The 13975-nt window shown below is 37.3% G+C and overlaps 1 protein-coding gene across 1 annotated transcript in view; it reads left to right on the forward strand.

Annotated features, from left to right (window-relative positions):
• PARG (poly (ADP-ribose) glycohydrolase) overlaps positions 1-11404 on the forward strand; it is a 65777-nt gene extending 54373 nt beyond the window's left edge. The window contains exons 14-17 of the mRNA XM_009707964.1: positions 694-802; positions 4797-4902; positions 10305-10433; positions 11199-11404. Coding sequence (XP_009706266.1) covers positions 694-802; positions 4797-4902; positions 10305-10433; positions 11199-11365 — 511 coding nt within the window. The 3' untranslated portion in view covers positions 11366-11404. The remainder of the gene's footprint in view (positions 1-693; positions 803-4796; positions 4903-10304; positions 10434-11198) is intronic.
• Positions 11405-13975: the final 2571 nt, after the last annotated feature.

Genomic DNA, 13975 nt, shown 5'->3' on the forward strand with positions numbered 1-13975 from the left:
GTAGAGCCAACAAGCTAAGAAAGTCATCTCATATTAATAATGAGATATTAATGCTAATAAATGGTACCTGCCAATATGTCAGTTCTTAAACCAACATCTTTTACAGTTATATGTATTTAATCCAAATTTTTGTTAAGATACTGACTGAACTGTGGATTGTTAATGTCACAAGAAGTATGACAATAATACCTCAGGTGCCACGGTGCAGCTGATGTGTGGCAAAATAAGATTTAGTATCATGCTCAGAGCTTTCTACTCAGATTCTCTTGAATTTATTTCTGCAACAATGTTATCATAGTGTATACACAAAATTATTCATTTGATATAGAAACATACACAATGTACTCTCATTTAAATGTTGGAGGAAGACAAAGAGCCAAAGTGCTTTGCTTTGACCTTGCTGTGTTCTTACGTACTTAATAAATAGTGCTGTGTAATTAGATTTGTTTCACGTTTATGCGCAAAGTCTAGCCAGAGTATTTCTAAATTTATAGGGAGACCTCTCTCATTTCTGATGCTGCTTTCATTCCCGACCCGCTAAGACAAAAAGGGCTCCATTATCTGTTACAAGCTCACCTTTCTAGCTGCTTCTAACAGAGAAGCTCTGCAGGGAATTGCTCATTTTGCATCATGATTATATAGCCAATATTAAACAACTAATGTCATCTACTTTTCTCCACTCTCCAATTTTAGGGATGAATGGCAGCGACGCTACACTGAAATTGTTGCTATAGATGCATTTCACTTCAGACGTTTCCTTGATCAGTTTGGTCCGGAGAAAATTAGGAGAGAGCTCAACAAGGCCAGTAATTTCCTACAATGGCCTGCAGTCCAACGTTTATAGTACCTTTTCAAATATTTTTGTATTATTATCTTCAGCTAAAGAAGTTCTTGCTTAATTGTCTCTTATAATAGGTGTACTTCAGGGTTTTGCTGTCCGATGTTAAAGCAGAAGCTTGTCAAATAGAATGACTCTTATCCTTTGATATGCTATTCAAAGGTGTATTTTATTTAATTCTCAAAAAAATAAATGAAATTTGGATATACATTTTGTTAACTGTTCCCTGCCCTGCTTCTCAATTACAATTTTAAGTTCCCTTCCTGTGATTGGCTCTGCTGAATCCTACTCAGCCCTGCAGTCAAGATGGAGAAGGGGATGCCTTGTGTTTTAACATGGTGACAGTTCATAAATATGGTGCCACTTGCTTTTCTTCCACCTTGCTCTTGGGGTATGGCCATATTACCTCAGAGTTTATCTTTTCATATATTGATGTCGTCTTGAGATCAGATCCAGCTATTCATAAATCTCCTGTCTTTATTTGTATAATAGCTGTAAGGGCTGTTGCAACTGAATATATGTATTCACATGCCAGTTAGAGCTTACAGTGATGGGGGTGTTCAGTAGACTGATAAATCAGGCCAGTTTTAATCCTTTAAAGAAAACTTTTAGACTGACATTCAGAAACAGCACACTTCTTGCTAATAATTCTTACGTATATTAATCATTATCACTATGTATTCAAAGCAGTCAGTCCTTGACCTTGCCTTACATTAGCTGTGTGTATACAAAACAGCACTGCTCCAATGGCTATGGTCCTTGATAGTCTTAGTCATCAAAGTTGCCAGGCTGAAAAGCTCTTGGACAAGGGAAGCTGGAACTGCAATGGGCATCTTTTTCTCTCCCCTGCCCTCCCTAATTTGGGATCTTGTCCTTAAATAAGATATTTGAGTTTCTAGATGGTTCCCAGCCCTTGGCCTCTGCCCTGGACTATGTGCTGCATAATGTTTGGGAACATGGGGTTACTTTCCCAAGCCATGGCAGGTGCTTTATCATGTTGCATGGCTGAGATTTTCATGTTGTTTGTTTTTCTTCTTGCTTTGCTGCTGCTTCTTTTCTTGAAGTACAAGAATGCTTATACAGTTATACTATATTAGCATGCCTATATATGGATTCAAAACATGCTAATGATAAAGTCTGCTTAGTGTGCTTCTATGTTTATAGATGCGGCAGGCCTCTGCTTTGCCTAGGGTGTTAAATATAAGGGCACAATACTACTGTTGTTAAAGTCTTCTGCTTTCCATAGTATAGGAGGGTATAGAATAATAGAGGGTGCATTTTAAATAAATTCAAACATAGGGCAGTGTGTTCCTGGGTCTCAACTGGAAAGGGAATATACCTGAAAGATCCTAACTTCCTGCCCGCCCCCCCCCCATGATGTACAGTGCTGAAGGACTAATTTAATTTAGTCATAAAACCTTAGCATCTTGACTAAAGTAACATTCATCAGTTTGTTTCTTCATGGTTGGTAATGAAATTAGCCCTGAAAAAGAGAGTAAATAAGTTTTGTAAACTGCAGTGATATCTTAGTACAAAATTCAAATTACCTACTCTAGTGAATTTATGATCTGCCTGCTATTCTCAATATTATTCATTGAGTTTGGATTTTTAAAACAAATTATGGTAGATCCATGCAACTTTTATACAGTGTGTCGGTTTGGCTGATGTTGTTTAACAAGAACTGATTGGTATTTAAAGAAGATTTTAAGCCTGAGTTAAATCTCTGTTTACTACAGTAAAAATTTCATTAAGTTTATTGGAGGTTCTATAATATTTTAACAAATGAAGTATTTTTGAATGTACTGTGGTGGGTTTTTTCAATTTGATTTAAAATTAATATTAACCTTAAGATTTTTCTGTGGGTGAAAACAAGTTGGTGGAATAAGCTGCAACTCTTTCTATTATGATTTAATAAATCAGGACTCTGTAAGCACAGTATATGCACACAGAGTTTGAAATATGAGTGTATTATGTATTAGTAGACACAGTTCAGCATCCAAAGGTTCTTTTGTCTGTTATTTTGTTAGACATTAGGAAGTGATTGAAACAACTTAAAGTGATTCTTCTTACAACTTGTATTTTCTTATAAGCCTATATGATTTCTCCTTTATAAGATCCATTTGTCTTAAAGAACCAGATGTTCACTGTCGGTTAGTTTTCTCAAAAGGTAGCTGTCTGGGGCTGCCCCTTGTTTCTGGTTTAACCCATACTCAGAAAACACGATTAATATTGTCTAAAGTCAGCTGTTCAGAATAAAGGAAAAAAAAAAAATCATTGTATCAGATTTCAGCATTAAGATTTGCAGATCTACATGTAAGAGATGTCACTGCTTCATCTTTGCTAGCCCCTTGAGATTATTGCCTAATGAAGACTCTCACCAGCAATAATTTTTCTGGTTGCAAGTTCCACTTTCCAAATTCTAAGGAATAACTGACTTATAATTGTGCTTACAATCCCACTCATAAATGTCATTAAGCCTATTTTGACAGTCACAGATTAAAAAAAGCTACAGCTTTGTATTTGGCAAGAATTTCTTCCCTAAGAATTATAGTATGCAGAACAGTTATGTTTCAAACTGTGTTAACTGTGAGAACTATATATAACAGTTTTATATGAAGACAAACCAATTGTAAACATCACACAACTTCTAAATAATATGAGATACCATATATTTGAAGTTGCATACAACTTAAAAACAGATTCATCTATGTAGTTCAAAATGAACAGTTCTGCTTCCCCATATGGAAGAAACTGCTTTAAAACTGCACAGAAAGCTTTCATATACCTGTATTCCTAGGTGAAACCTATTTTAAACATTGGTGCATTGTCTCTTTTTTAAAAAGTGATTAGTTTTATCTTTATCCTTTATTTGCTATGAAAAATCATAGGGAAGCACTTACTTAAGTATTTTTCTTCATTGCTCTGAAGTCCTTCCAAGTATTTGCTGACTTTCTTATTGTGTCTGAGACAGGTTTTGTTCTCCATGTCCTGGCAAGTTGAGAAGTACATGCCCATTAAGTTAAAAAAAAAAAAAAAGAGAGAAAAAAGGAAAAAAAAGGCATCCTGTTGCACCACCAGTCCATTTCCCTCTCTGGGAGGATGGAGTTTGAAGAATTATTGTCCACACAGCCAGAGTACTAGCTTGCTTGGCTCACTAGTTTCATAGAAAGGTGCTTTGGACATTAAGCACACTAATAGCTCTGACTTGAAAGAGCTCAAGTAGCTGCATGCCCCTGATGATATGTAAGTGCTCCTTATGCAAACTCTGAATCGTGGTACCCTGTTAAATTATAACTAGCAGAAGTCTGAATTTGCAGCTTAGATCAGATTGGAGTGAAACCGTGGGTACTTCAGCCTGTACCAAACAGCTGTACAATCTGTACCAAATGTGCCAATTCAATACATTTTTGTACTGTTGAAAAACTTCCCAAAGAGATTTATCCTTTTTTTCTACACATGGAAGCACCTGCCTTTACTCCAGATTTCATAGTGAATATCACACTTTTTGCTCATATCCTCATTTATTGTATTAGACCTGTACTCTCTGAGATGCCATTTTGTATTTCAGTTTTGAGGAATTTCAGTAGTACTGGACATAGCTGTTCAGCTGTCATGTATGGTAAATGGGCCAAAAAGCAACAAATGTGATACAATCTACTGTTAAAGTTATTCTCTGCTCTGGCTATCCTGAAAAGTTTCGTATTAACTGTGATGAAATCCTTGGGAGTCAGCACCTGTATCTAATTTTTAACTTGGATCCAAATAAGGCAAAATTCTTCTTGCTTTTAAATTCTTTGGTGATTGACCTTAAATTTAAAGGAAGACTAATGGTGTATTGAAGTAGTTTGAATTTGGTATTGCTAGAAGATAATACTGATTATTGTCATCATTTTATTGTTTGAAAATATTGCACCAGATTGCCTGTCAACTTCATCTTCTGACTCTCGTCTGCCTGCAGGCCTACTGTGGCTTCTCTCGGCCCAATGTTCCACCTCAGCATCTCTCTGCAATAGCCACAGGAAACTGGGGATGTGGTGCCTTTGGAGGGGACTCCCGATTAAAAGGTAAATTGTAGCAATTCATTAATGTCGAAATGACTCAAATAACTTAGAGTTTGATTCTTGGCCTTTTTTTTCTTTTTTTTTTCTTGAACAAGTACATCTTTGGGTTTTTTTTCAAATTAATACATTTTAGCTGAGAACTAGAATAATAATGAACCAGTTCTATGGACAGTTTAACTTAGCTTTGATCTTTAAGCCATGAGTAATGTGGCCTTAAACAATAAAAATGCACGCTGCTTTTGTACACTATTTTCAGTTTAAAGTTTTGAGGTAAGTATATGATGGTGAAATGCTGAGTTTACAAGGACCTGTAGCACTGAAACCTTGAAAAGCACAGACATGGTATTAGTTTACAAAAGAACATGTTCGTTTCAGTTCTCAGTCGTATAAATCAGTTGACCTTTCTGGAGCAGTCTTTTTAGATTATGCCTAAAATTCATATCTCTGCAAAGACATACTGTTTAAAGTACCTGGTAATTTGCAAGGCTTCACAAACTTGCTGGCAAGGCTTAATGTTTAGCTTTACTCCTTAAAATATTGCTGTATGCCAGAGAGGTTTCCAGTCATTCAGACATGCCGCTTCTTTCCTGACTTGCCTGCTATATCATTCACTTTCTTGTGTTCTTTTTTTTTTTAATTGGAGTATTTATAATGTGCCAGATATCCCATGCCTACATTCATTTAAGAGTTTGTCCCGACAAGTCAAGAGGTGATGGATCCTGACATTCAAATTGATATTCTGAGTCATATAGTTCTAAGGAGAAGTTTACCTTTTTTTTGTTGTTGTTGTTCTCAGACAGTTGGAGAGTATTTAAAATTTGCTTTTCTGAACAGCTTTAGGTAGTTAGATTGAGACAAACAATCATCAGGCTACTAGCTTCATTAGTTTTCTTTCTTGATGTGTTTTATTCATTGAGCATCTTTTTTTTTTTTTTTTTTCCCCTCAATGCTTATTGATTTCCTGACAGTTGTGTTTTTTGATTTCCATTAGATAAAATGGGCTGCCAAGTGCAGATCGTCAATATCAGAAGTAGTATTTACTGCAGGATCTGATCATACTTGATTACGGTTATGTTAGGAAGGTTTAATAAATGCTTTGATTTGCATAAGGCTTCCTCTTGGATCTGAACTGTAATATCCCATGTATATTTTTTTTAATGTGTGAGTTTCTGATAAAAATATGGCTTATCTGATCTAAGCTGTTACTTGTTCAACACTGGATATAACTTTTAGAATAGGGTTGCTCACTGCAATGCTTTACTACTTCTTCCCATCGGTCAGAGCGCAAAACAAGCATACTGACAAAGACCACCAGAGCCGAGTCCATTTGGTGAGGTAGCCCATAAGAAAAGTCTTTGATGTAGACAAAGAAATGAGCCATGAGATGTGGTGCTTTGTAACTTGGATATGAACTCTGGGCAGGACAAGAACATGTAGAAACTTGAACATTCTCTCAGTTTTATTTTAACTTAAATGAAAGCTCAAACTAAAATATTATCTAACTTTTCCTCTGGTTTTGGATCAACCTTTTTTTTTTTTTCCCCCAAAGTCTGTGAGAATTAACATTTAACAGCAAGTTACAACACTGCTTCTGCTACAAAAAATTAATCTAAATCTATGTGAACTCTCAAGTCTTCTCCGGTTCTTTTGGCAGACCTTACAAAGACATTGATTTAACTTGCACTAAGTTACTCTTTTTGTAAACTCAGCTTAATTTCTTAGTTGACTCTGAAAAATCAATACTTAGTAAAGAGAATTAAATAATAGACGTGCTATGGGATATGGAGCTAGTTGTTTAGTATGTGACGTTTTTCTCTGAGCTGATGCTGACTAGAAACAAGATGGCTTCATTATTTATTTTTTTAACTATGAGCTACAAAATGAGTACAGTGGTTTGTCACGTGTGTTTTTGTCAGAAGAGAGCTGCGTTTGATGTGTGCTAACCAAATGAAGTTGTCTCTAGTTCACAAATACTCCCTGCACAGTCACAAGTGCTAAAGGTGTTTCACTCTTGTTTTGCTGTATAGAGTTATTCTGAACTGCAGATTCTGTCAATGGTTTCACTTCATTTTAAGCAAATTTCTTACACTGGAGAATAATCTTTTACACTTAATAGGGAGTCATAAATTCTTAATCTCAATTTTCTAAAACATATTCTGAAATTATCAGTATCACAGTTTCACTGAACCCAAATAAATAGCTTTTGTCGACTACACAGGCTTGACAGTGTATTGCAATGACAAAATAGTTTTCATAGTTTAAAATCTTGCATTTTCATGTAATGTTCTTAAATATATACCCTTGTCCTTTCAGAAGTAGTATCTAGATCTCTAACAGGGTCTTCAGAACGACCGAAGTATTTTATGTAATTGGATACAACTGGATAAGCACCATAATGCATTATGATATTTTATCATGATTGTATTTTAGTCATGAATTAAAGGAACATGATTGTATATAAAATAGTTTCACTCTAAGCCAGAGATGATGCAAAAACCAAAGCCTTCTTAGGGGAGGAAAAAAATAATCTGGCTTTATAAATTAAAGACCTGGTATGTAAACAAGTCAGATTCCAGCTAAATTAGGGATATTTCCACAAAATTTTAGTATAAACTTCCAATACTAAAAAAAGCATATTTATTTAATTGGGAAAAGTTGGAAGATCTTGTCTTGCTTTTCAAACAAGAGGATAATCTAACAATTAATAGCTGTGGGGGCTCTGTGCAGCAGTCTAAAGATTGGGAAAGCCTTGTTTTATTAAAAAAGCAAAGGAGATGATCTGATGAGACATCTCGTAAATACATAAATTTAACTTCTAATGATTGTGAGAAACTGCTCTTTAGCTGAAGTGGTGTTCTTATTTATCTGAGAAGATAAAGTTCAATAGGAAGACTTGCCATCAGCTTTAAAAAGACCCTTGTAGGATTAGTGGAAGGAGAGGAAAGCACGCGTCTTGCCTCATGTAAACGTGTGCAATATTGAGGTGCTACCATGATAGTGCTGTAGTTCTGAACGTACGCAATGGGCAGCGACACAAGGAGCATTGGGTGTTTCACCCAGCGTAGCATCGCTGCGCCTGCAGTAGTGGAGTTCCACTGGGCTTGCCCCTGCTGTGTTTCTGGTGCTGCTTCCCTCACACCGAGCTCTGGGCTTTGGCTGTGCTGCCACAATGGTCCCGCAGTAGGGGGGTCCCTGGTGATAACACCCTTTCCTCTGGATGAAAGTGACTGAACATGTAGGGCCTGTGAGGATAGGTGGGTCCCCAGAGGGATTTGTATTATGCTTCTGCCACCATCGCCGGCTGGGAGCAGAAGGTGTGTCAGCACAGCCATTCCTTCAGGTGTGAGTCCAGAAGAGTTAAATGGGATCACATCAGCTGGGTGCAATGGACAAGAGAGCCCAAATCCCACCAGACCCCAGTACCACAGGCTCTATTGCTCTTCCTGTGATGCTCCTTTCTGTATCAGTATCATGGAAATTTCACATGGTATTGTATATCATTAATGTCCAGAAGATTGTGAAGCCTGATTCTTGACAGAAATTTTGACCCTCGTTTCATAAGATTTACAGCAATTCAAAATAAACAGTAGGATATTTGTAATATCTTCTATAACATGAAACTGCATTGTTTGTTTGGAATGAATAATAAGATTCATTAGGTTCTGTTCCCCTATGCAAGCTAGTTAATTAGACCCTTTAAAAGCTGAACTACTGAAGCTTTACCAAATCCACAGCTGGTTCAGTAGTTTAATTAAAATATCATTCCCAGATTGAGATTAATTTCACATGTGAATCATGTCATTTATAATTTTAGCTATGAGTTTACAAGAGGGTTTTTTGATTAAAGAATGCAGTATTTTATTAGGTCTCTGTTTAAAAATGTGAAAGATTCTTGAGCTGAGCTATGAACAGCTTTCTATTTAGTTTCCACTAGCAGGTGGTAATGCAGTATGTAGGCTATTTTATTTAAAATCAGTCGTTACAAAGACAATATTAATCACATTTTAATTAACTCTACTTAGTGGGTAGAAAAGGAAAGAATTAATATCAGTACTTCACCCACAGGCTCTGAAATAAGACAAGCTGCAATAGATTAAATAGTTGCTGGGGTCCATTGTTTGGACTGTTGTAACACTACCTGAAATGAATGTGTGATTGATTGCATGCATCCGTGACACCCCACCCTTGCAGTACGGGTTGGTGAAAAAGCTGTGCTCTTGTAATAGTTTGCTACCTAAAAGGGTCCGGGTTTTAGTTCTCCCCTTCCCTGTTCTTGGCTGTACGGTCCCGGTGCCTTCCCTTGCATCAGCTCTGGCTCTTAGCAAACTCTTCACTCAGCCAATTCAACTGCTAATCTAGCAGTTCTTTTGTTGTATAACTTTTCTGCCAGGTTGGTGAATGGAATTGGCTTAGTGAGATGTCTGATGAGCACCTGAGAGCTGCAGAAAAGTCAGGAGGTGGATGAGAAGAGAGAAAAATGTATCTGGACCAGAGTCACTTTCTCCAGTTGCAGTGGGTCATTATCTTGGCTCAGCTGGACCATTGTTCAGTAGCCCAGATGGTTTCTCAAGATGAGTCTTCAAAAATCTGTTTCCAAGATTGGAAGCATTCTTCTTTCTTCTCCATATAGAAAAACAAAGTCTGTCTATTTTGTATATTGGCCATTGACAGAACTTGGGATGCAGCTTGGTCCAGCGAGTTTGACATAAAGCTGGAAGTCAAATAACCTGAATTGCATTCCTGGCATCGCCACTCACTTTTTATAGGTCAGAACGAGCCATCATATTCCATGCTGCGTAATTCTGTTATAGGTAAGGTGAACACCTTAAATTGTGCAGTAAGAGGCTGCAGAACCATAGATCTCCATTTGGGAGCGAAAAGTTGGGTCAGCTCCTGCTTTGTGTAGCTTACCTAGTGAAAGGGTTGGCCCCATTCCTTCTGAAGGGTGGCAGAGAATGGAAATTGTGATGTGCTAATGGGTGCTTTTTACCCCACTATTTGTGACTCAATGCAAGCAGGTTAAGCCAGGGTGTAAGATGGTGCTCTGTTGTCTTCTGCTGTCACGCATGTTCATTGGATGATTAATGACTGCACGCTGCCTCAGGATAGACACGGACCAAAAAACCCCCTTTTGACTTTTAAGCACATGGTTTATCTGGAAAGTAAGGGTGGTTGTCACTAGTGACTCCAGCAGAATACTTCAACACTCTGAGCTGCAGTGCCCAGTATTCTCTACTTTGTTTTAAAAGTGGAAGTAATACTCATCTACCCATTGTTTAAATTGCTTTGCAGCATTCACCTGGAGATGGGTGGTATGATTATTTGCTGTAAACTTAGGACGTGTTTTTCCCTTCAGCAAATTGTTTAATCATGTATTCACGTGTGTAATCTTTTTTTTGTTTCAGCCTTAATACAGATATTGGCAGCTGCTGAGGCTGGACGTGATGTTGTTTATTTTACCTTTGGAGATGTGGAACTGATGCGGGATATTTACAGCATGCACAATTTTCTCTGTGAGAAGGGCCAAACTATTGGTGAGCATAAAGAAATCTTTTCATGCAGCAAAGAGACTTAACCATCTCTGTAAGTGGAAATTGTCCAATAAGAATTATTGTCATCAAGTCCTGAACACAAGCAAATGGGTCTCAGTTTATTTGTACCTATTTCCAGCGTGGGGAACTCTTCTTATTCAGGGTGAATTGCGCAGTGTTAATCTGTTGGAAGACTTCTGGAATCCTTTTCTAATTCACTTGGGAGTTACACTCCAGGGTTTGGAAAATATAGATACATGTGGTAGACAGAAGGTTTGCACAAGTTTTTGATACAACTCAAAATGCTTTGAAAAGGGAAAATCTACTTACATGTTCTTGATATAGATTTGTCTTGTAGTTCTGGCTTGATCCTGCAAGATGTGGTCAGATGTGTTATCCAGTAGCAATACAAGGAAAGCAGCATATCTATTGCCCCACTGTAATTGTTAAATGTCTTTAATTTCTGGGACAGACAAACAAAGTCAGGTAATGGGCAATACATTTGTAAGTAATGTATGCAAGCCTAATGCTTGGATAGCTTGTGCGGAAAGCTCAGCAGAAAGTTGAGGGAGCCCACCCTATGTTCTGAACAAACTTGGAAACAGTCACGTTCTCCTTACACAGTTGCCTACCTCCTCTTTCACTGCTCACTTAGAGATGTTCCTAGCTCTACTACCTCAGTGTGAGTGCCTTTCGAGTCTTCATTTGCAGTCACACATTTTTCATATGGCATGATCTTACATGTTTTTAATTTTTTTTATTTTTAAGGGGACATTTATAGGCTGTTACTGAGATACTACAATGAAGAATGCAGAAGCTGTTCTACTTCAGGACCAGATGTCAAGCTGTACTCTTTCATCTACAACACCATTGAGTCCTATGCAGTTTCTACCGATGATGATGATGAAGAAAAAGGGTTGTGCTTTGAGGATTAAAATAAATGAATTTGATCAGAATAATGTTCATCTCCTCCCACTGGTATATTGTGTGAATTGCTGGGTATAATGTATGAATTGGCTTCACTTAACTACCAATGCTGTCAATATATATTATGTATAACACCCAACCAAAACAAAACAAAAAAACACCTATGAGAGATGAGACTTTTTTGTTTGATGGTTTCATGCATGAAAGTCTTGTTCATGTGTGTACAGAAAAGATTTCTTTGGTAAATCTGGCTTGCATTATACCTTGTTAAGCAGGATATTTTGGCACACATTTGTATTTCAGCCGAGAGATTGCTGAAAGACTTGAGAAGATTTCTCTGTACTCCTTTGCCTTTATTTTCCAGAGATCTTGTCTAGATTTCTCATGTAAGCTTAGTGTTGGAGTACAGGCAGCCATGTAACTCTTGGGGTGATTTTTAGAGAGAAGCATTGTAATGATCGTTCTTAGAGAAAATTGTCATAATTTTATTACCTCTTTAAGACTGCCGCAGTACCTTCATTGTTCTTACCAACTTTTTCATTCATTTAACTTGGTGTCCTGGGTTTCATCTATTTTTTTTCCATAAATGGTTGAAAATGGAAAGATTCTGGAGGGCCTAGAATGCGTTTCACAACTGCATTGTTTTTATCAAATCAGACAGAAAAGTAGGCATGAAGAAGCAGAGAAAAAACGAAGTATGGGAGGGTGGGAAAATGAGAGATGTGACCAAAGTTAGAAGCAGAGGGAAACATTTTTGCATGAAACTCTTCAATACCATTTTGTTGGTGCTATCTGTTACAACATCAAACAAAGTCTTAGTCATCTTGGTATATTTGCAGTTTTTCAGGGTTCACTGTTGTTGGTGACATCATTTGAATTAAGGTCTGCTAGTTGTTTTTATATTGTCATATCAATTCTCCTTTATCGCAGTATGCATATATGTGAGTATAAGATCCCCATGGGATAATGTGAGTGAGGAAATGGAAATCACTTACATATCAGTGGGAGGAAAGTCTGCAGGCTACAGATAAGAACATAAGGTCTTGTTAGCAGTTTGCATCTGTGTCTTTTTAGGCATGGGAATGAGAAAAATGAAGAGAGGGCAAAAGATGTGTAAAAACTGTGCTATTACTATCTCTGTGAATACCAAATTAGTGTTGCTGTAGTAAATTAATAGTTTACACAAAGCTGCAGATAGATCTGTGATAAAACTTTTCCAGGTCTATGTACAGGGCCAGTCCAATGAAACGTTTATCGCTTAGTAGTTTAAACCCAGTTTAAGCCCAGATTGCTAAGTTTAGCCTCTTCTGTTAGATTTTCTGGTCTGTCATGGTTGCTGTTACCGGTTTAGCAATACAAGTAAAAACTGCAGCAGAAAATGTAGTGAACTAAGTCTCTAGTATCAACAAATCCTTTTGGCTAATGTCAGATAAAACCTCTGAAAGCCTGAAACACAACATGGTAATTAAATGCGGGAAGCTGTTGGCGGTCTGATAAAGCACTCGCTGCTTGAGCTGCTTTGGTGGAAGCAATAGCAAAGAGTTTGGGTCATTTATGAACACCTTCAGAGTGCTGCACCTTTGCATTAATGCTAAGTGGGCAGCTTGGAAGCGTGTTGCTTGGAAGGTGGCAGACACAGCAGTTTAAGGGTTGCTTCTTCCTCTTTCCACCAGCTGTAGTTTTCTCAGCCTCCAGCCATTATAAGGAAAAGATTTGGGCTAGAATTTCAGGCCTTTTTCTGCGTTTGCAACTTGTGTCCTCATAGTTAGTGAAAATCTTTTCTCCTGCTCCTGGTGTGTCAGTCTTGACTCAGGTTCTGGCAATATGAATAACAGTGTTTTGTAATAGGCTCTTATTTGGGCATTTAGGTTCAACTATGATAGTGCTTCTAGATGCATTGCCGATGATAAATGTACCCTGTTAATTAAGACAAGTGATGGAAAACTGGTGCTATCTGCCAAACCTTCTTCACCTTGCTACTCAGGATTTCCTACAGAAAAGGTGAACAGAATTTGTTCCTAAACAACTGGAAGAACATACAGCAAAAAGCTTTAGGTGGCTAGGTATGACCTCCGCTTTATTGTAAATACATCTTTATTAGTGCAATATTGATTTTCATTGTGAGGGAGTCATTGGTCAGGTATGAAAAATGTACCAAAATAACATGGCATAAAACTCATTCAACTCTAGAAACAGAAAAATATATTTAACTTTGGAAAGATTCTCTGAAGATCATATTATAGGGTATCCAGTTAGGAGAGTTTTTGCAGTATCAAGTGTTTCCAGGATAATCCTAGTCATTTTATGCAGTCTGTATTTTCACTGATATCTGAGAATTTTCTGATATGGGGAAGAATGCCTTTTATTTGAGGTCATTCTTTAGGATATTTTTACCATACATCCCCACTCCCCCGATATGGTTGTATGGACAGGAGAAAAGGAAAATAGCGACTTAATTTCTGTTTAATGTGTCATCTGAGTAAGAGCGATATATCCTGCATTCTACTGTGTGTCCCTAATTTCATAAAGGGCAATCTTGTAAGAACCACTTCAAATATGGTTTTGATCGCAGACAGGCTGAAGATTGTATTTTTTTTCTTGATTGTTCTGGGGATTTT

The sequence above is a fragment of the Cariama cristata genome, unplaced genomic scaffold, assembly GCF_000690535.1.
Source record: "Cariama cristata isolate BGI_N322 unplaced genomic scaffold, ASM69053v1 scaffold19029, whole genome shotgun sequence".
Classification (NCBI taxonomy): Eukaryota; Metazoa; Chordata; class Aves; order Cariamiformes; family Cariamidae; genus Cariama; species Cariama cristata.